The sequence below is a fragment of the Siphateles boraxobius genome, unplaced genomic scaffold (assembly GCF_051911475.1).
Source record: "Siphateles boraxobius isolate OS27281-9 unplaced genomic scaffold, OSU_SipBor_1 56, whole genome shotgun sequence".
Lineage (NCBI taxonomy): Eukaryota > Metazoa > Chordata > Actinopteri > Cypriniformes > Leuciscidae > Siphateles > Siphateles boraxobius.
In genome coordinates this window covers 10382926-10405338 of record NW_027509182.1, presented here as the reverse complement: position 1 = coordinate 10405338, position 22413 = coordinate 10382926, and the positions used below count along the sequence as shown (strand labels likewise).

The 22413-nt window shown below is 38.9% G+C and overlaps 2 protein-coding genes and 1 long non-coding RNA gene across 5 annotated transcripts; 1 reads left to right on the top strand and 2 right to left on the bottom strand.

The window, feature by feature from the left end:
• Nucleotides 1–405: 405 nt before the first annotated feature.
• Nucleotides 406–1003, bottom strand: LOC143714864 (uncharacterized). The gene is made up of 2 exons (XR_013195639.1): nucleotides 916–1003; nucleotides 406–837 (listed from the first exon to the last, which is right to left on the bottom strand). It is a non-coding gene; the product is annotated as an uncharacterized LOC143714864 (long non-coding RNA).
• A 7288-nt stretch (nucleotides 1004–8291) lies between these two features.
• Nucleotides 8292–12919, top strand: gtf3aa (general transcription factor IIIAa). The gene is made up of 9 exons (XM_077206690.1): nucleotides 8292–8487; nucleotides 8725–8825; nucleotides 8900–8996; nucleotides 10025–10113; nucleotides 10260–10333; nucleotides 10977–11057; nucleotides 11143–11372; nucleotides 11849–11896; nucleotides 12025–12919. The coding sequence occupies exons 1-9, from the start codon at nucleotides 8365–8367 to the stop codon at nucleotides 12370–12372; spliced, it is 1191 nt and encodes a 396-aa protein (XP_077062805.1). The 5' UTR covers nucleotides 8292–8364; the 3' UTR covers nucleotides 12373–12919.
• mtif3 (mitochondrial translational initiation factor 3) lies at nucleotides 12285–17995 on the bottom strand. Of its 3 annotated transcripts, none has more exons than XM_077206693.1 (4): nucleotides 17679–17995; nucleotides 16465–16940; nucleotides 16182–16330; nucleotides 12285–12734 (listed from the first exon to the last, which is right to left on the bottom strand). In XM_077206693.1, the coding sequence occupies exons 2-4, from the start codon at nucleotides 16937–16939 to the stop codon at nucleotides 12498–12500; spliced, it is 861 nt and encodes a 286-aa protein (XP_077062808.1). In that variant the 5' UTR covers nucleotide 16940; nucleotides 17679–17995; the 3' UTR covers nucleotides 12285–12497. The 3 variants fall into 3 exon arrangements, with proteins under 3 accessions (XP_077062808.1, XP_077062806.1, XP_077062807.1); XM_077206691.1 differs by having other exon boundaries at nucleotides 17666–17790; XM_077206692.1 differs by lacking the exon at nucleotides 17679–17995 and adding an exon at nucleotides 17023–17131.
• Between the last annotated feature and the right edge of the window lie 4418 nt (nucleotides 17996–22413).

Sequence of the window (22413 nt, the reverse complement as noted above, 5' to 3'; positions counted from 1 at the left end):
AGATATGCTGCTGCTGGATGAATAGGCATAAATCCCAGGTGACACGTGGAGCTCGGGGAGGTGGAGGATTTCTGAGGACAGGACATCTGCAGGACCAGCTTATGGCGAACACTGAACCTGACTATTTAAATGTTGAGCAAGCAAGCTCATTGGCTGCAGAATCAGCAGAGGCCAATCCGCTTGGGGCTGTGTTGTAAGTTATATGATTACTATCAGATTGCAAGTAAAGGACCTATCAGCCTGTGTCGTCTAGAGTTTCATCTGTGCCGTCTAGAGTTTCATAACTGAACTAGATATTCACACAAATTACCTTGTAACACCTCGTTTATTTTAACGATGTTACTCTGAGGGGTTCAACAGAAATTTTTTAACCTGTACTGATCAAGAAATATCCTCACAAACAAATTAACATTGAACCTCTTTTATTTACACCACTGTGCTAAATCCATGTGCCAAACTCTCAATAAACAAACTACCAAGCACTCTCAAGATCTCTGTCTCTTCAACAATGAATCCATTCAATGAAGTAAACTTAACTCTGAAATGTCCTATCTTTTGAGAAGTTACGTTGACGATGACGATGATGATGATGATGATGAAGACGAAATGAGCATATACTCCACACGGTCAATTTTGAGTGCGATGCAATGATTTTAATCCAACTATCCACAATGTGAGAAAAGATTCTACATCACAGTAGCCAGTGAATTGTTTGTTCCCTGTGCCCCGATGCTATCCATGTGCTGTAGCCTCATTGCCAATGGAGTTCCCACTTGGCTTTACTGTCCATTTCTCTGCTCAGTGTTCATAACAGAACATGTGAATAAAAAGTCCTTTCTAGAAAGAAAACACATCTAACATCAGTGAACTTAAGAAATAAATACAACATCAAGAATATAAACCATCCATACTTACAGTTGAGCAGAAACTCAGGGTTCTCAACAAAGGACTATAAACACAAGCCAGTACGTAGCATGAGTTCGACCAAACATTGGATTTCCCTCTACCAAACGAACTCTCTTCCTCTATGGTAGGTGTGTTTATATACTAGGTTACCACCCGGCAATAGCACCCTCAAGTGGCTCTTGTTGTAACTACATGTGACCCAAAACATCACACTAGTGCCCCAGCAACAATAAAATACAAGTAACAAGTTCTGTCCGTTACAACCTAGTTTAAAAGTTTACAGAGAAAGACAGGACCAGGTCAGTGCATTGTACATTTGTACAGAGTCATTTGAACAATGGCACAGACTTGCTCTGATGTTAGGGGGTGATACCGTAGGAATGGAGGCTTCATCCTTTTTGGACATTCAGGAGGATTTTGGACATAGAGAAGAGTGAATGCTGAAATGTTTGTCTCTGTATGAAATGTTTGTCCCTATCGCACTCCCTTATGGACCAATCATGTTCCTGGAGATCTACCTACCTGCATAGTTTAGCTCCAATCCTGATCCAACACACTTGTCTATAATTATCAAGTGCTCTTGAAGATCTCAGTCAGCTGCTTCAGTTGTGTCAGAGTTGGAACAGAACTTTGCAGGAAGGTAAATCTCCAGAAACAAGATTGAGCTGCCCTGCTCTAGAACATAAGTGCTTGACAATGCAAAGATATGCATTCAAAGAGCAGGGAGTCTGTCTGACTGGTGGCTCCGAAGGGGCCCTACTGGCCCTAAATGCAGCGATACTTTATTAAACAAAACAAAATAGGGGTGCGCGGGGCACAACCTAACACGGGGTTGAAAGTAACACGACCTTTTACATAGTTAGTCAGGATCAAGCAGGTTGTGTTTCCGCTCTTTTTCTCTCGCTGCCAGAAGATGGTCTCCCGCGAATTTGTGGAAAGTTTTGATAAGATTTTGTGAAGATACTGGACAAAGAGTGTTTTGACACCATGCAAGTAAATTTTTTTATCATACTTTTTTTTCGGTTTCTTGGTTGGGTGTGTACGTCAGCAAATCTAACTTTATATTACCTTAATCACTGTCTGTCACGGAATGGGTAAAACAGGAAGCGTGGATACAAGTGCGGGTAAGGATGTTTATTAAATAAACAAAACAAAACTACAAACAAAACAACCCCGTGGGGGAAAAACAAGAGAGAACTCAGCCAGGCACAGAAAGCACGAGGGAAACATGGACAACGAACCAGCACAGGACTGCAAACACAGGAGACTAAATAGGGAACAAAACAAAGGAGGGTAACGAACAAACAGGTGGGGAAGATTAATCAATTATCAGGTAACGAGATGGGAGGGGCTGACAATTGACAAGAGAGCACATGGCACAGGAATACAAGTCATGTGCTCACAATAAACCAGACTAAACTAAAACACAGGACAAACCGGGAATGTCAGAGTTCTGTCATCAACAGAAATATAATCCAGACAAAAGTGACAGAACCCTGACATTACCCCCCCTCTAAGGGGATGCCACCTGGCGTCCCCAAATCAGGGACACCAAAACAGAACAGGAACATGGCAAACAAACCGAACACAACAACGGACCAGACAGACAAATCAAAACACAAGGACAGGGAGGGGAGGGAGGGAAACCAGTCTAGTCACTACCCGTTTAGCAGGTCGGAAAGTCCTAGATGACCAGGGAGGGACGAGAGGGTTGAGCCAGGCAGACTTTCGCAGGTCAAAATTCCTGGCTGTGAGCCAGGGTAATGCAGGCCATGCAGGACACCAGTGCGGATCAGGCTGAGTAGGGGTCCAGGGCGCAGCAGCCCAATTATCAGGTGGCCAGGGCGGCTCAGACAGTCCATCGGGTGGCCAGGGCGGATCAGACCGTCCATTGGGTGGCCAGGGCGGAGCGGGCTGTGCAGGCCCTTCAGGCGGCCATGGCGGAGGCCACCCTTCAGGCGGCCATGGTGGAGATGACCACTCGGGCGGCCACGGTGGAGACCACCCTTCAGGCGGCCATGGTGGAGACGACCAGGGCAGAGATGATCCCACGGACGGCCATGGTGAAGACAACCCTTTGGACGGCCATGGCACAGGAACAGACACCGGCTCAGGAACAGAAACAGACACAGGCTCGGCTGCGGCCATCTTGTCCGGAGACACTGGCTCAGCAGACGTGACGTAAACAGTGTCTGGATCGGCAGACGTGATGTGAACAGTCTCTTGATCGGCAGACGTGGCGTGAACAGTCTCCGGCTCGGCAGGCGGCATCGGCAGGGCGAGGGTCTTGGTCGGTACTGGCAGAGCAAGGAAACTGGGCGGCGCCAGCAGAGCAAGGAACCTGGGCGACACCGGCAGGGCAAGGAGCTGGACCGGTGCCAGCAGGGCAAGGCGCTTGGGGATGGCTTCCAGGCCGTGTGGGATCGCAGACGCCCTCCTCCTCCTCCGTTTGCGAGATCTCTGCGGTGCTGCAGCCTCTCTGATCACCACTGGCAGTGCAATAGGTAGAGTGGGCATCTCTGGGACAATCGAAGTTGGGTCCTCTGGGACGACAGCGGGCTTCTCGGGGACGGCCTCCGGGACTTGAGGAACAGTTGGCGCCTGCTTCCTCCTCCTCCGCCATGTCTGATGGCGAGGTGGTGGCGCCAAGCTCTCTGCCTCTGGAACCGCTGCAGGTTCTCCGAGGTCCACTGGGACCGCTGCAGTTTGCCTCACTGGAGGGTTCTCTCGTCGATCCTGTCGTCTCCTACGGCCTCTACGAGTCCCAGAAAATCTGGCTAGGCGGGTTCCCTCAAAGGGTAGTTGGTGACTAGGAAGTTTAGGGAAGCTGCCAGTAGCAGTACTGGGCTTACCTCCTCCAACATGCTAGCTGGCTGCTATCCTCTCCTCAGTCCTACGTCTACATATAGCAAAATAGTCAAACAAGGATATCTGAGACCCTTTCTCCTCTCCCGACGAAAACACCTCACTCCGCTGTATCCACATATCAGGGCTCGCAAAATCGCTAGGCCGACGTCCCGGGGCTATTGTGTTTTCAAGTCGGGCTACCAAAATGCATAACCAGTTTGCCTGACGGGCTATCTGAAATAGTGTAATCAAATTCCCCTAAACTTTTGCCTCACCCCCCTAAAAATGTGTGATTAAGTGTAATCTACACAAATTCGTGTTCGCTTCAGTCTTGTTATAATCAGATTCAGCGCGTTCATCTTCAATCCGCAACGGCGCGCGAGCAGAGTGCACGTCAGAAAAAGAGGACAAGGGGTGTGTGAGTGTGTGTGTGTGTGTGTGTGTGTGTTCATCTTAGCCTCATTGGTCTGTCACTGCTCGTCAATGTCAGAATATTTGAGAAGACCAATCAAATAGGCGGGCTTTATGTCACAGAAGCTGCTGAGCACGAATTTTAGCAGAGTGACTGACGCTTCAGTTTATGGTCAAGTGCGAGATAAGATGTAAGTAGCTAAACTAAACATTTCATATTTGACAGTTTTTTTAGGTCATAAATGTTAAACGAATGACAAAAATAATCAGGCAAACTAATAGGCTTATGTAACGTGATTCATGTAATGTAATAATTAGTTTACTGTCATTGTGAGGTGACAAGAAACATTAACAAAGCCGTTTGCATCATGTTGGGCACAAGATTAATAATGAATGTGTACATGTTGAGAATTAATATAATACAATTTGTAGCCTTCAGTAAATTAAAAAAGTTCATTTTTCGGAGGGGAAGAGACAGGGCAAAATGAAGAGACTGAGAGAAAAAGAAAGAGTGATGGAGATGAGAGAGCAGGTATTGACAATCTACTGCCACTGACATGGTTTTAAAGCTATTTCTTATCCTTTTTTGGCCTTCAAATGTCTTGCAATGCACACATCAGAGAAATAAAAAATTTGAACCCCCTGAACCCTTAAATTTAGGACCTCTTTGATAATAAAGCCCTGTCTACGGCCTGTTAGGAATAATATCAATAATGAATATGTGTATTGTGAATGAATTTAATAAACTTAGTTAGGCTACCTAGATTTCCTAGTAGCTTTCAGTAAATGAACGCTTCTGAGAAAATTATTCATAAATCAACCTATCAGTTGACCCTATGTTTACTTTCTTCACTGACACAGGGAAAATAATCAGCTGCATGACATGTTTTTAAAGTTATTGTTATCCAATTTTTTTGGATATGTAGATCAGAGAAATAAAATACTTTCGAACCCCCCCAACTAGCCTACCTCACATCCGGGACCTCAGTAATTATAAAACCCTGCAATCTGCATGTTAATGAAACAAAACTAAAGTGTTAACTTTTTTAGTCATAACCTCATTGGGAGCTGAGCCACAGACTGATTCATGCTCCACACTGGTCACACAAATTTCAGTTCAGTTAGAACCAGATGCATATTTGTATTGATGATTTTAATTTGATTATTTTATATCCAATTGTTGATATTTTTTGTTTTGAAAAAGTTTTTGATTGATGTTTGACTCCTAACCAATTTTCTAAATTAAAAATTGTCTTTTTATTTGGGCTAGTAAAATCCATTTCGGGATACCAAAATCTGAAGTGTGCCTCAGTGCCTGCCCGAAGGGCTACCAGCGATTTTCAAATTTTGCGAGCCCTGCATTTGGCTGGTTCGTTCTGTCACGGAATGGGTAAAACAGGAAGCGTGGATACAAGTGCGGCAGCACAGGACTGCAAACACAGGGAGACTAAATAGGGAACAAGCAAAGGAGGGTAACGAACAAACAGGTGGGGAAGATTAATCAATTATCAGGTAACGAGATGGGAGGGGCTGACAATTGACAAGAGAGCACATGGCACAGGAATACAAGTCATGTGCTCACAATAAACCAGACTAAACTAAAACACAGGACAAACCGGGAATGTCAGAGTTCTGTCACCAACAGAAATATAATCCAGGCAAAAGTGACAGAACCCTGAGACTGTCTTGTTGGCTGAAATATAGCACCATTTTGAAACATATCAGCAACTACTAACAACTGTTAGCTAGGCTTTTAAAATATGTTTTACACAGCGGGGTTAGTTGTAGCACAGTGTTACAACTAAGCCGCCAAGTGTACAATGATAATGAAATGAAAACAGGGAGCCACACAATTTTTCAAGTTTGAGTATTTATTTATATATTTAACTTTGTTGGACTTTCACAAACAATGTTGGAATTTATTTTTATTTTTATTTTTTACTATGCATTGATCACTTGTTTATTTGTTTAAATATAGCCTGTTTTTCATGCAATAAACCCTTTAAAATGTGATTTTAAGCTTTTAATTTTTATTATTATTGCTGTTATTATTATTAATAATAATAATTAAACAATTAAACATGCAGCTGCCACACACAAATATAATTCAATTGCAATTACAATATTTTATGATTTTATTTATTTATTGCAAAACTGTGCAGCCCTTTCCTATATCTCTATATTGATAGAAGGATGATTGGATGGGGGATGGATGTATTTATATCTATCTGTACAGATGCACAAACAATATCAAACTATACAGATAAAATAGTGCTGAATTATGTGTTACACACAAGTGTTACAACTAACCCCGCATATGGGGTAAGTTGTAACATTTGCACTTCTGTCACTTTCAGTGCAACAGTATGAAAATGGTAGGTCCTAGAAAAAAACTTGAAGTCTTCATTTGTAGCAGAGATGTGTATGTTGCTTGTGTAAAAAAAGAGATGAATCTAACTTAATTATTTATTTAATAATTGAGCCAAAACTAAAATGTGTAAGGTTGTGCCCCGCTCTCCCCTAGTATAATACAATTAGAGAAAACACAACATAACAGTGTGTTTTGACATAACTATGCACATCCAACACAAAGAACAAACTATACTGAGGGCAATATATACACAAAGGTCTGATTATCTAAACAAGGAACAGATGGATGAAATCAATGAAACAATGAATAACCTAGACAACCAATGAAAACAAGCCAGAAACAACCGAAGGTAAACACAAGAAATAGGCTTGTTCGACTGCATAAAGCACTGCGCAGACCCTGACTTGAAGCAGTGCAATTGAAGCAGAAATTGTGTCCGACTTGATAGAGCGCCGATGCTACCGCTGTGACGTATGCCATCAAAGTACCGCGAGAGAGCGATTCGAGAGCAGCCGGCTAATTCATTCTGCGCAATAATTTGGCAGCAGGTATATTAGGCTGCTGTCCATTAAACTGTTTATATTCACTTAAAACTGACTGTGTTTACGTGAATACTCACCAAGACTGGCATTTTGACACTATTTTGTGTGCATTTGACTGTTTAAGCCCAATAAGTAATGAAAAAGAACTCAATTTAGTACTGAGATGCTGCTTTGGGTGCAAGCACAAAATCTGTGGGAATGAGTTAAATTATTCACAATCCCACGCCTATACTTAGGAAGAATGGCTCATAACCGAAACTCTTAAACTGTGAGAATGAGCATTCAGAGGGAGACTTCATTTCAGTGAATGCTATACTTTCAGACTTCTCTGCAGCGGATTTCTGTTTCCTTGCCTTACAATTGGTTATCAAATGACCTGGATCGTATTGGAGAATCGGAATATCAGGTAGTTGATGACATAGCTAACTAGTTTGAGAATATTTATTTTGCAAATAAACTTAATTTTATTGTGTTCAATTCCACTTAAATATATTTAAAATTGAAGTTTACTTAAACCATTTGTCTTGGGATTACATGAATGATTAGCCCTGCCGGGGACTGTGTACAAATATGACATACAAAAATACATAGGCTATAAGTCCGTATGTACGATAATTAATTAGTATTTAATTAGTAAATAAATAAAGTAGTAATTAATTAATTGTAATTAGTAAATGGCCTTTGAAAGTAGTAGCCTAATGTTACACTTCAAATAAAGATTGTTTATATTGCATGGTTATTGCAAAATATTTTTGATCTATATCATTGAATCATTCATTCAAGAAAACTCTGGATGAAACAAATCTTCATTCAGTAATTTGAAACGATTTTTTACATAATACATTTATTTAAATTAATAAATATTTTTATTGGATTCATTTAAAAAAAATTGACATTTATAAATAGACTTGTTTATAACATTAAATAGACCTTTTTTTATTTATTTAAAAAAAAAAGACTAGGATGAAGTTATGTACATGAACAATGATTTGGGGCAATTAAAATGCAGGAATCTAAACTGTTTTCTCATTTTAAAGATGTGGCGCTTCTCGTCCAGTGTGCAAAGCTCTGCAAACCACTTTAGGTATGTCCCTCTAGCACTAACCCCCTTCTTTTGGCACATACTGCGGTCCATAATAGCAACCATTCGTGTTGTATGCATTTTTCTATGCTTTTGGCCTCGGTGGCGTTCCATACTGGATGGATTGTGGTAGTGTTGACGTTTGTCGTGACGTCATACGTTTCGATCAAAATGAAGGCGCACACGTGGTAGCTCATAGCCGAAAAATGACAAAGCATGAAAATAATGTTCAACCTAGCGCAACATTTATTTGTTCCTTTCCTGACTGTCAAGCGTCATACAACAAAGCATGGAAGCTAGAAGCGCATCTCTGCAAACATACAGGGGAGGTAAGTAATTCGCAGGGTCAACATGTGAGTGAAGATTGTGTTAATAAACCCATATAAATAAAACGGAAACGTGCTCAGATATTAAAGGTTTGTACGAGTAAGGCACGTTCTGAAAGCTGTTTTCAATTTTATTAATGTATATAAATTTAAACGGTATGGCATTTGTCAAGTGTTTACGAAGTCGATTTGTCTACACGACTCTATGCAGTTTAATGTTAAATACATTTTCTTTCGCAGAGGCCATTTAAGTGCGAATATAACGGCTGCAGCAAATCTTTCTGCACGAAATATCACCTTGCTCGTCACACGCTGACACATACCGGAGACAGACCTTACATGTAAGTGAGTTTTCTTTAGATTAAGTTTAATAGGATGGCAAGCTGTTATTTACTCATGCAATGTCTGTCAATAGATGCACGGAGGACGGATGCAAAGAAGGATTCACCACAAACACCAACCTGAAGAAACATGTTTCACGTATTCACAGACAAGAGACAAAACAGTACATAGTAAGTAGAAGTAAACCTATGTAAGATGTCTACAAAACAAAAAAAGATATTTAGTTTTGAATTTATGTTGTTGGCTTGAAATAACACATTTTAAATGTAACTCGGTGATGGCTGTATTCAGTTATATTTAAACACTTGCTGGAAAACAGAGGCATACAATACACAAATACTCTTGTGTAAAGTAGCAAGTGAAAGTTCTGGCCCCAGTCTCTCACACTTTTATTGAGCACTGTCATATAAATATTATATCATTGTGTATAAATCATTCAGTACCATTATTTTATGATATTACTTTCACTGTAGTGTATCATAATACCACTAATGTTAAAGGGTTCGTTCACCCAAAAATTCTGTCATTAATTATTCGCCCTCATGTCCTTCCAAACCTGTAAGACTTTCGTTCATCTTCAGAACACAAATGAAGATCTTTTAGATGAAATTTTGAAAAAAGCTATGCAACTACCACTTTCACACTTCAAAAAGTTCATAAAGAGATCGTAAAACTAATCCATATGAATTGAGCAGTTAAAATTGTCTGAAGACGATCACTTTATGATGAAATTTAGATTTAATTTAGGCTTTTATTCTCAGAAAAAACATTGATCAGCGAACATAAACAGAAGCTCAACCAAACCTGCTTGATGCGCGAGAACAAACTTCATTGGTTCTTGCTAAAGCTTAAATGTGCCGCGTAACACGAGAATGAACCTCATTGGTTCTCGTGGGTCAAGTGAACATCTTTAAAGCTTCCGGTTTACCACAACTGATGTGTGAGTTGATGAAAGTTTATGTGAATAAAAGCCTAATTTTAAATCTGCTCATCATATAAAGCGACGAAGTCTCCAGAAAATTTGGACTAAACTGCTCAATTCATATGGATTAGTTTTACGATCTCTTTATGAACTTTTGGAAGCGTTCCGGAGATGAACAAAATGTTCATATTTGGTTGAACTAACCCTTTGTGCTGTGGGTATATGTTATATATGGGAATGTGTTGTCTAAATAGTTATAAAAAATGTTTTTTTTAGTGCACATTTGAAGGATGTGGCAAAGCATTCAAGAAGAATAACCAGCTGAAAACCCATGAGTGTACACACACCCAGCTGCTACCGTTCTTGTAAGACTTTTTCCACTGGTTTGTCTTATGTCTCCTTGTTTTTTTTCCATTAATTGAAGTCTTTCTCAGTAAACTAACATAATATAAGATTTGATTTAGAGACGTGTCTGATGTTGTGTATATTCTGCATTGGCTCTGATCATCAGGTGCTCATATGAAGGCTGCGGGAGACGTTTTGCACAGCGTGGTAAACTGAAGCGCCATGAGAAGGTACACAATGGTATGTTCTCTGCTTGTTCTGTTGTTCATAAAGGAATAGTTCAGTGGTTGATTCCAAATTTGTATGACTTTTTCTGTTGAACGCGAGGTGAATTTTTTAAGAATACCCTGGCCTCTCCAGAAAAAAAACATGAACATAATCGTGTGATAGGTTATCCACTTTATTTTAAAGTAAGAGCAGGCTGTATTTAACTTTAATTTGCGAGGCTTCTGGTGTCATTCACTTCCACTTATTTTAGTTCTACAAAGACAGTTCATTTTGCAGGTTGATATTGCAAACTGGACTGGTATTTATCATATTATTTGAATTTATTATAGTAATCATAAACACACTGGTTTCGTGGTTTGTATCACAAATAAGTTCATTATTTACTGGACTTCGTTAGTTATTCGTCTAGTTATTTATCTATTGTGGCTAAAGAATTGTAGATTCAGAGGAAATAGCTTATTTCTACATTGCAAAATAAATTGTAGTCTCCAGATCGCCAATAGACAGTAGCTTTATGGGATTAACAGATCGAAACTCGGGTTTGATGCTAAAAAGCTTAGCATATTTGAATCAAAACAAAGTAAAGGTGCTTTTTGTGGCTCTTTAAGTCATTGGATGTGCATCACCCCACCTTTCATGTTAAATCCCGATCCAGGCTATTCTTGCACGGCTGCGGGCTGCTCATTTGTGGGAAAGAACTGGACAGAGATGACAAACCACAACAAAGTTCATATAGGTAAGCCTAATAGCCTAACAATAGCATGCAACCTCATAGAAAGTTACAAAATGGATAACAAAATGGTGTGTGTGTGTGTATTCAGTCCGGGTACAGTGTGATCAGTGCTCGAAAACATTCAGAGACAGCTGGTTCCTGAAGCAGCATCAGCATGTTCACTCTAAAGAGCGCCTGGTCTTCCACTGTCCCAGAGATGGATGTTCCCGTGCATACACCACTGCGTTCAATCTGCAGAGCCACATACTGTCCTTCCATGAAGAGCAGCGTTTCTTCAACTGCACTCACCCTGGATGTGGCAAGTCCTTCTCCATGAAGGTAACGTTACGGTGCTTTCCTATCGTCTGCCTCACTAACTAAAATCCAAGGATTTGTTTCGCTGAAGGAAATGCTAAGAACTTGTGAATAAACTGAAAAAAAACATAGACAGACATAAAGGGTGACTAATAATAAATTATTTACGAACAAAAAGTCCATTTGCCCGACAGTGATATTAGTTGAATGAGCCAAGTCATTTCAGGGCAGCCTTTCTCAGCCATGTCAAGACGTGTGTGGCTTGACTGCATGTTATAAAGACTGTTGCTAATTTTTCACTGTATCCTGCACCTGCTCCATTTTATGGTCTTCTCATATTTATTAATACTTCCTAGTTTAATCAAATTAAATTGTTAAATTAGTAAGCTGGCCAATTTCAGTTGTCTTATTTGTGGACATAAAAAATTTTGGATTTGTGATTAAATCAGTGTACCGTAAGAACTTCCTTAAAATATGCCTTTTATTTTTTTTTGCTACAGCAAAGTTTACAGCGCCATGGTGTGGTTCATGATCCTGAAAAGAAACAGGTACTTACTTATTGATCTCATGAAACTGACATTTTTGTTTTGACTTGGTCTTTAGGTTGTAACTGAGTGGTTGATATTTAGGGAAGCAAAATGTGTTGATAAATAACGGCCCTCTTTGTCTCTTTCAGCTGAAGCCTCGTCCAAAACGTTCCCTGGCATCCCGTTTGAGTGGTCACAAACAAAGAAAGAAACGTCAAGCAAAAACTTCAAATTCAGATGAATCTTCAATGCCACACATTAGCCAGTGCGAGTCAACTACAAATCCTCAATTTATGGGTCAGCTGCAATCATTCAGCTCTCAAAGTTTTACAACCCTAAAAGCAGACATCCCAGAAACCTGCTCCCAGAATTTAAAAAGTTCTGATTTAGAGACCATTAAATCTGAGAGTGTTGTCAGCCAATCAAAATCATTTTATTCTGAGTTCAACAACACTGCAAATCCAGTGGTCCAACTTTTAGAACCCCTCTTACTGTAGAGTCCATTTCCAGTGAACCCAATAGTTTTAATTTCACCCCACAGGAAAATTTCTAAAGAATTTTTTTTTTTTTGGAGGCTTGCTCCAAAGTAAATATACTTTTGCATTAAAAGTTGCATAGATTTTTACTGTTGCTTTAAGTCTTTTGGCTCCTCTGTAGTGGAGGTACCAGGAGATGTTGGGTTCTCAAAGTCAGGTTTTAAATTGCTGTTCGAAGTCTCTGCTTCCTTTTTCTGCAGTTCTTTAGCCGAAGCAAGCCGAAGGACGCACATGGCAGCACGACCCCCACGAACCACAGAGGGTTTTGATACAAAGCCAATAGGCACTGATATCCTCTCCACCATCTGAGTTAAGACTTTATCCTGTTTAGAAAAAAAAAATACAACTGAGGAAAATCCTGAAATCTAGGTACCAGTGATTTGTACCTGTGTTCATTTTCAAAGCATTTTACTGTAATAGTAAAAGCAAATGTGACTTTTGTTGCTTGTTTATTTAAATGTATACAATGAATTTATATATAAATAAACTAATTAGGTGTAAACTTGGATCACTGTTTCAAATCCCAGTATTTCAGCTCTGGCTGTGTCCTACTTTTCATGGAATGTTCCAGGATCAATACAAGCTCTATTGACAACATCTGTGATGTGTTAAAAGCAAGCAAAAATCATGCAATTACAGAGGAATTATATTGAGCAACAATGTAATGGAACAAACTACATATACACATACAAAATAAACATTTCTAGCCACAATTCCTAATGTATTTTATAAACTATAACTAAAATTGATGCAATACCGCTTATATCGATATACAGTATTTTGATACGAGCGGATCTGAAAAATAGCGGAGACAGAGTGAGCGGCTGCATGGAAATTGCATAATGCAATTTGCCCTAAACATGACCTGCTTTATATTAAAGGGCTTAAAAATAACTCATAACATACAGGTCCTACTCAAAAAATTAGCATATTGTGATAAAGTTCATTATTTTCCATAATGTAATGATAAAAATTAAACTTTCATAATATTTTAGATTCATTGCACACCAACTGAAATATTTCAGGTCTTTTATTGTTTTAATACTGATGATTTTGGCATACAGCTCATGAAAACCCAAAATTCCTATCTCAAAGAATTAGCATATTTCATCCGACCAATAAAATAAGTGTTTTTAATACAAAAAAAGTCAACCTTCAAATAATTATGTTCAGTTATGCACTCAATACTTGGTCGGGAATCCTTTTGCAGAAATGACTGCTTCAGTGCGGCGTGGCATGGAGGCAATCAGCCTGTGGCACTGCTGAGGTGTTATGGAGGCCCAGGATGCTTCGATAGCGGCCTTAAGCTCATCCAGAGTGTTGGGTCTTGCGTCTCTCAACTTTCTCTTCACAATATCCCACAGATTCTCTATGGGGTTCAGGTCAGGAGAGATGGCAGGCCAATTGAGCACAGTAATACCATGGTCAGTAAACCATTTACCAGTGGTTTTGGCACTGTGAGGAGGTGCCAGGTCGTGAAAATGAAATCTTCATCTCCATAAAGCTTTTCAGCAGATGGAAGCATGAAGTGCTCCAAAATCTCCTGATAGCTAGCTGCATTGACCCTGCCCTTGATAAAACACAGTGGACCGACACCAGCAGCTGACATGGCACCCCAGACCATCACTGACTGTGGGTACTTGACACTGGACTTCAGGCATTTCCTTCTCCCCAGTCTTCCTCCAGACTCTGGCACCTTGATTTCCGAATGACATGCAAAATTTGCTTTCATCCGAAAAAAGTACTTTGGACCACTGAGCAACAGTCCAGTGCTGCTTCTCTGTAGCCCAGGTCAGGCGCTTCTGCCGCTGTTTCTGGTTCAAAAGTGGCTTGACCTGGGGAATGCGGCACCTGTAGCCCATTTCCTGCACACGCCTGTGCACGGTGGCTCTGGATGTTTGTACTCCAGACTCAGTCCACTGCTTCCGCAGGTCCCCCAAGGTCTGGAATCGGCCCTTCTCCACAATCTTCCTCAGGGTCCGGTCAACTCTTCTCGTTGTGCAGCGTTTTTTGCCACACTTTTTCCTTCCCACAGACTTCCCACTGAGGTGCCTTGATACAGCACTCTGGGAACAGCCTATTTGTTCAGAAATTTCTCTCTGTGTCTTACCCTCTTGCTTGAGGGTGTCAATGATGGCCTTCTGGACAGCAGTCAGGTCGGCAGTCTTACCCATGATTGCGCTTTTGAGTAATGAAACAGGCTGGGAGTTTTTAAAAGCCTCAGGAATCTTTTGCAGGTGTTTAGAGTTAATTAGTTGATTCAGATGATTAGGTTAATAGCTCGTTTAGAGACCCTTTTCATGATATGCAAATTTTTTGAGATAGGAATTTTGGGTTTTCATGAGCTGTATGCCAAAATCATCAGTATTAAAACAAAAGACCTGAAATATTTCAGTTGGTGTGCAATGAATCTAAAATATATGAAAGTTTAATTTTTATCATTACATTATGGAAAATAATGAACTTTATCACAATATGCTAATTTTTTGAGAAGGACCTGTATAGTTCAGTCGTTCTCAACTCCAGTCCTCGGGACCCGCTGCTCTGCACATTTTGTAAGTCTCTCTGACACACTCAGTTCAGTTCAAGGAGTCTCTCCTAACGAGCTGGTGATCTGAATCAGGTATGTTAAATAAGGAAGGAGACATAAAAAATGTGCAGAGCAGTGGGTCCCGAGGACTGGAGTTGAGAACCACTGATATAGTTAACATGTATAGTTTAGCACGGTTTGCCCCGTCAGATGCCCTGACAGATACTTATGGGTTTAATGACAAAGCGCAATAGAATAGCACCATAAATCTACAGAAAATACATTTTGCTAAAATATTTGTTGTTGAACATTAAATGTGTGGGGGAGTATAAAGTAGTATCGCCCAGCCCTACAACATGCTAGTATAACTAAATAATTAACTATACTAAGTAACAAGTGTTCAGAATGGCAGCCTCACAGCTCAAATAACTCACTTTTGGTATATAAGATTCAATATAAGCGATAAGAAAGTATGAGTTGTTTATTATGGCTAATAACACAGAAGGTGTAACACACCTTATGTAGCCCCGCCCCTTTTCAGCGCTGCGCTCATTGTCTTTTGTCTTCCGGTCTGTATTTTCACAGCGATCTTGCCTATTTATAAATGAACGGCTCATTTTAAAATCTTCCCGGTATTCTGACATTTGGTAAGACATCTGCTTTAAACATAACAATCCTCATGATAACTTCTGTTTACTTTACATCAAGTAAATCCACTTCAAAAGCTAATTACTCCTGGACAGAAATCCCATAGAAATATACAGAGCGACCGCAAATCGGAAGTTCAAAGACAATATCTAAAGATGGCGGCGCCCTTGTTCTTTGGCGCATAAAGTCTATAAAGACACTTTCCAGGACCTTCACCCTGTTATTCTGTAATGGAACAAGATGCCAAAACCTAGTATATAGTTGTTGTCTCTTATAAATTGCTCACGCTGGTCCTCATTTGTTAGTCACTTTGGATAAAAGCATCTGCTAAATGTAAATATAATAACCAGTCTGGTAAACTTCATCCCATAGACATCCATCATAAGCATATTACTGTTATTACTATATTTAAAAGCTCAGGTAAAATACTAGTCATAAAACTTGTTCTGAACCTGGAACAATTCCGTAACTCAAAACTGCGAACATTGTTCACTTTAAACAACACAAGCAAAGAAATTAAATGTGCATTCAAACAACGCACTGATTTAACAATTAAACTAAGTTAAAGGAAATAGATCATTTGTTTCCATACCAGTGGTGTGCCACTGTCAGTTCTTGCTCTGATAGTGAGTCTGACGTGGTTCTTCTTTTCCAGCCAGCTGACAACCTGCTGCAGTTTAGTATCTAAATCATGAAGGGAAATATCTGAGGAGAAAGTGAGCTCCTTAGATTGGACGGGCCCTGCAGTTAGACCAAAACAGTGTAAGGTTAGGTTTAACACGAAATGCAAGCACTATGCAAATGACTCTGGATCTCACAGAAGTACGGTTACAATACAGCAGCTTTGATATGTGCATTTCCTGAATGAAACGCACCTTTCTTGGCTTTCTGTGCGTCTCTAAGTTTCATCTGCTCCTCGTGGATCTGTTTCCCTTTCATCAGTCTGTATAATGGAGGATCACAATTGTCATTTATGGCAACAAGCTTCAGCCCTGTTTGGTCCATCAGTCGTATCACTTCAGCACGGTGCATTGTACCCAATTCCTCACCATCCTCACCCAGTAACTGTATATGGCGCAGGCCAATCTTCCTACCCACGCTGCCAAAAGTGACTCGTGCTTTCGGGTCCAGCTTTTTAGTCTCCTTCTGGATAGCTGTCATGTCTGTGCCCCCACTCTCAGTGTCTGTGGAGAAGGACATACTTAGCCAGGATGGGACAATATGGCAACACCATGCTGGCCTGAGGGTTGATGGTTTGGTTGTCAGTGGTAAGTTGACCAGGCTGATGGGTCGATGAGGACTGCGGCTCAGTGCCTGACTCAAAACGACCCTCAGGAAACCCAGAGACATCCTAGAAGACAGTGTCTTGGATGTTACACAGACTGTAATGATGATGTTTTGACTTACAGTTAAAATAACAATACTTAGCATACCCATGATTATAATGTTAATCATTCATTCTTTAACCATTTCATTCATATCCGACTCTTGGTGATTCTATGGATGAGAGACTGTGAATTTTTTGGCGATGATTTTTCCGGAATAGGTCTCCATGTCTTTCCCCAACCCTCCCAATTACATGGCTTGGGACGGACACACAAACTTATTTTTATATCTTTACATGGACTCTCCAAAGACGTCATGGTTTTTATGTTGTACAAACTGTATATTCTATCCCCCTACGCTAACCCTACCATCACAGAAAACGTTCTGCATTTTTACATTTTTTAAAAACATCACTGTTCACCACGTGGCCTGACCAAATGACACACAATGTCAACATTTTCACATTTGACTATCTTTGAGGGGACATTTGGACCTCTCAGGGTAAGTTAAACAAGAACACACACATTCACACCTACGAACAATTTAGCAATAATGTCAATATATAACGCAAGTTACCATTTAATAAGAGCAAATGAAATTGGTGAAACGAAACAAAAACTTATTCATTATACACGATATATAAAACATACAACATTTACTCAAAACGGACAAAAAAGAAGCAGAGGTTGTTCCTCCGTCTTTAAGGTTTTTGACATATTTCTTCAGAACTTCGACAAACACCAAACGGACCGAAGCTACTTACACTATAGTGACACAGAACCGACGTCGAGGACGAAGTAAGTGGATCAGTATCAGTCAGGTAAAAATTTCAAGACAGACATCTGTGTTATAAACACAAAATAAATACAACTAGGACGCCAGGTGAATTTCCTAACTCTTGGCGCGCGCATGTGACGTCACGCAAACGCGCCGCTGCTGCTTTTTTCAATGTATTATTATCTTTACTGTCTATGATTATTATTGAACAAAAATCATAGGGGATACATATATATCTTTCTCTCTCTCTCTCACACACACACACACACACACACTCTCTCTCTCTCTCTCTCTCTCTCTCTCTCTCTCTCTCTCTCTCTCTCTCTCTCTCTCTCTCACACACACACACACACACACACACACAAACAAGGAAACTCAAGGTAGAGCAAGGCAATAAATTAAAATTTTAAGCAAGATACACTGACCAGAGATCGTTTACTAAAAAAACAATTCACAAAACATCTAAAGCAACAGAAATTAACAATAAATGAATACAAATAAATATATATTTATTTAAAAAATTGTCATATTCAGGAGTAAACAGGCGAAGAGTCCAGCATTGCTTAATAGAAACATTTGCTTTCTCAGTTCCTTCTGAAGAAATCAAATTTGCCATGAAGAAAGGTGAATTTCATTACATTTCCCGATTAAGAATGTTGTTTAATTTGTTTTAAGGGTCATTTACTGGCATTCGATCCCTTTTGGCCATTTCTGTGTAATCGTGATAGGGTGATGTAAAACATTTGAAAAAATATTCTGGTAAAGCTTGGGTAAATAAATTTAACCATTTAAAATAAATAAAAGTGGAAAATAAGAACTCTCCACTTTGTTAGGGACCGTTATAAATGTCAAAAAGACAGTTTTGTTTACTCTTTAAAGTACTACATTACGATACTCTAGTGCATGTTTATTGTTATTGAATTACTAGTAAATCCAACCAGTTACAAATTTTGAACTGGATTTAGATGGGAAACAATATGTAAAACATTGCCAACGAACTTTAAATGCAACTTCTTCAACTTTAACCATAAATTACTTTCACAATTGTAAGACTGGAGAAACTGGAAGATAGTGCAACTCTCTGAGAAAACAAAGGAAATTAACATTTGAATTTCTCTCTTGTGCTATCATGCTGAGATATGGGTACAATCTATATGGGTTAATGTGAATAATTATCATACAGTATTACACATGTTTGATATAATTTAAAATGTCTCGGTGCAACTGGTACAAAGGTCTCATTCCCAAAGAAGTAAACCAAAACGGTAATAAGGTATTTAAGAGTTCAGAAATAATTTGTGAACATAAGATGTGTGTCTTCCAGGCATATGGCCACATGCTCTCAGAAGGTGTAAACTCAATTCAAATTCCCACTGTTAGCAAATGGTTCCATGTAAATCAACTTCTGCCCCCAATAAGTCTGTGACGGTGATTCATGTGAATTCCCACTGTGAACTCATCTTTACATTTGAAAAGAGGTTTCTGCCTCGGTCTGTCTATATAATGAAATGCAACGAGAGGCTCGGGTTGATTCTGTAACCCAGACTAGCCTGTGATGTGAAGTGTAAGCAGAACACTTGGCATCATGTATTTTATAATGTCAAGGAATCTTCTCTCTTTATTCCAGAGCATTTGATGTTTGTATCTATTATCTTTGAACTGATTATGCAAATGGCGTGATACATTTACCTGACATAATAAATTGTAAACGTTTGAATTTATTCTAATCGACATCATCATTTTCAGTAAAGGGTTAAAAAGAATAGTCAAACATTCACACACACTTAATGATGCACAGATATCATTAAAACCTTTTTCATTTATGGAGTCAGATGAAATAACGAGTTTCATCTGAGATGAAATGTATTTCATTTAATCAAATTACTTTGCCACGCGGAAAGACAGGCCTTACACAATCAAGTACACTCTCAGTATCCACTCTGTTAGCTCTTCAGATATAATAGGATGAACACTAAAGTAAAAAAAAATTGCTGCCTTGAATTATTAAGTACAATAAACTTGGATATTTAAGTAATTAAGCCAACTTCAATCACATTAAACTGACTTAAAAATTTGTTGAAGCTTGTATAACTTATAGATTTTTTTTTAAATTGCTTAACTTATTTTGATGAGTGAAAACTGTAATTTAAAAAATATGATTTTTTTCAAATTTTTTCACATTTCCCTTAACAGGGTGGACGTACTAAGTTTGGCCACATCAAATTTGAAAGATAAAATTGGTCAAAATGATCAAGGATCTCACTCACTTCCATGTTGTTTTCCCTCCGAAGAAGTGATGACTGCTTAATGATATGATGTCATTAAATTTTTCCAACTTTCATTCAAAGGGAAAGTAGTCAAAAATAACAAGGTATAGAGGGACAAGCTAAAAACCTTGATTATATTTGTTCAAATAAATTTAATAATTTGAAAAAAAAAGCTCACATTAGAGAGAATTACTGATGTAAAGGAAAAAATAATGTATAGTAAGTATTGTATTTATCATGAAATTGGAATACACAGGCCTGGAGACATAGGAAAAATGGTGATTATGTGGTGGTTCAAAATGCTATAAAATATTTCACTTTTTTTTTTTTTTAATCAACTTCAAGATGCTTAAAGTTCAAATGGTGTTTAAAATTGATATTGTTCCACATTTTAAGGCAGTGAGATCATGGTCTTTACCAGGTACACAAAAGGCACAGAATCCCAGGAATTACTTATATATAGGTTAATATAATAAATAATACCTTTGTTTGTAGAATGAGATGCCGCATTATTTTTCCATTTTTAAATCTATTTAAAAAAAATATTATGCTTTGTTGCATTATTGTACTTGTGTTGTGCGGTGCATTTCACAGGCGGGTGTTTTCAATGTGGCATTATGGATGACATTTTTAATTTCAATAAACAAAAAAAAGTGTAGGTCAATTAAAAGTTCCTTGTAATGTAATTTAATGCAATGTTACACAGCGCTGTAAGTATATAGCCTAATTCGAATGGTTAGACACGGCAAATGTATTAAATGTAAATAATAATAATAGCATAATAATTATTATAATAACAACAGTTTTTCCATTTTAACATGTTTATTTACATTTTAACAAACTAATAAAGACTTCTTAAAGAGTTTTGAATAAAAGACTGATCTCAGAGGACACGTGGGTCAGTTTCTGTGCGCTCGTCTGTGCTTAACTCGAGTTGACACAATTTGACCCGGACCATAACGCTCACTGCTTCTCTTTACACTGCTCTCTTACTTTTACAAACCTCCATTTGCTGAATCCAAAAAAAAAAAAAAAAAAAAAAACTACTAATAAAAGTAATAACTTTTGTCTTACATTTTTATTCTATCCTATACCTGGTAAAACAGCACTGCAGCTTTTAATATAGTATGCCAAATGGGACAATTCTGTTTTGTAGATCTATATGTAATTTTTTTCATGATTGTATACCCTTTTAAAAAATGTTTGAGGGGGAAAAGATGAATCCTCCTTTAATACCCACACACATAAGCTCTTTTTATATACTAACTCCTAAAAAGCAGACAAAAACTTTGTAAAGGCTTTCTAATATGTGTTTTAGACATTGTGGGAAAGGCAGCATGGGTTGACCCTGTGGCTTAGGCCTTGAAACAGTAAATCTAGAGATTTTACAGTCAGCTGAGCAGCAATAGATTAATTTGTTTAACGCTGATGAGTACAAAGAGCCTCTAATCTTTGCTGCTCTCAATGGCTTTAACCCTCGTGTCAGAGAGAAGCTGCTGTGTTTCTAAGACTGCATTTCTCCCAGAATTCCTCTGTCACCTGCCCAAGCGCAGGTGCAGCGACTGATCCCTCCCATCAGAGACCGGGCACAGGAAGTGCACAGAGCCTGAGGTCAAAGGTCATCGAGGAGGCGGTTGTTATGTTACCATCAACAAAGTTTGAGTTTCAAAGAGCAGGCAGGACTAGAAAGAAAGGCGAAGAAAGAGTTTGCATTCATTTAAAAGGGAACAGTAGAACAGGACTATTCCTTTTCTGATTTTGTGGGGGTTGGGTAACTGTGTATGGCTCTCCGCAAAAACAAAAAAGTCTTGAGTTCTATTTTATAATTGCATTATTTGATTTATTTGCTAATGTTTGTGTTTGATACATAGTACATATGATGTAATGCTCTTCTTTAACAGTATTTTTAAAAGTTAGATTGACAGAGAAATGAACAATGCCGCTCTTTATTACAGAGCTAAAGTGCATAATGATGAAGTTCCAGTCTATTCAGCAAATGAGACCCTAGATTAAGGAAGCCGCGAGGGCATGAACCACAAATGTTTGGAGAATGAACTTTGTTGCAAAGGAGATTGCTGACAAAAAAAAAGTGTCGTCTGTGAGCAGCAGGTGGATAATTGTACACGCTTGACTGCGCCTAGAGAAAGATACGCTTGCAGAAAGAGCATTCATGAACAAGACTTGGGAGCTTCCTAGTTTGCTAATTAGCACAAGGATACCACTTCTTCTATCAGGCACCCTGCATAGTGGCACACCTTTCAAACAAAAAGCATGTTACCATACAGAAGTTACACAGTATCTGACTACTCTAAACAGTGCCTTCTTTTTAGCATCTCGCTATTTTTGGGCTATATGTGTCTGTGAGGGAGTCTTTGTTTGTTACTCATAGAACACGTCTTTGTTTGACTATTAACAGCCTTTTGAGTGACATGAGTGACTAAAGCTAAAGAGGCT

Excerpts from the sequence above, each read along its gene's own strand:
- mtif3 (XM_077206693.1), bottom strand. The coding sequence starts at position 16,939 with ATGTCTCTGGGTTTCCTGAGGGTCGTTTTGAGTCAGGCACTGAGCCGC. Across the intron at positions 16,331-16,464 it reads CGCACAGAAAGCCAAGAAAG|GGCCCGTCCAATCTAAGGAG; the intron begins GTGCGTTTCATT and ends GTCTAACTGCAG. Across the intron at positions 12,735-16,181 it reads CTGACAGTGGCACACCACTG|GATAAAGTCTTAACTCAGAT; the intron begins GTATGGAAACAA and ends TTTTCTAAACAG.
- gtf3aa (XM_077206690.1), top strand. The coding sequence starts at position 8,365 with ATGACAAAGCATGAAAATAATGTTCAACCTAGCGCAACATTTATTTGT. Across the intron at positions 8,826-8,899 it reads ACCGGAGACAGACCTTACAT|ATGCACGGAGGACGGATGCA; the intron begins GTAAGTGAGTTT and ends GTCTGTCAATAG. Across the intron at positions 11,897-12,024 it reads ATGATCCTGAAAAGAAACAG|CTGAAGCCTCGTCCAAAACG; the intron begins GTACTTACTTAT and ends TGTCTCTTTCAG.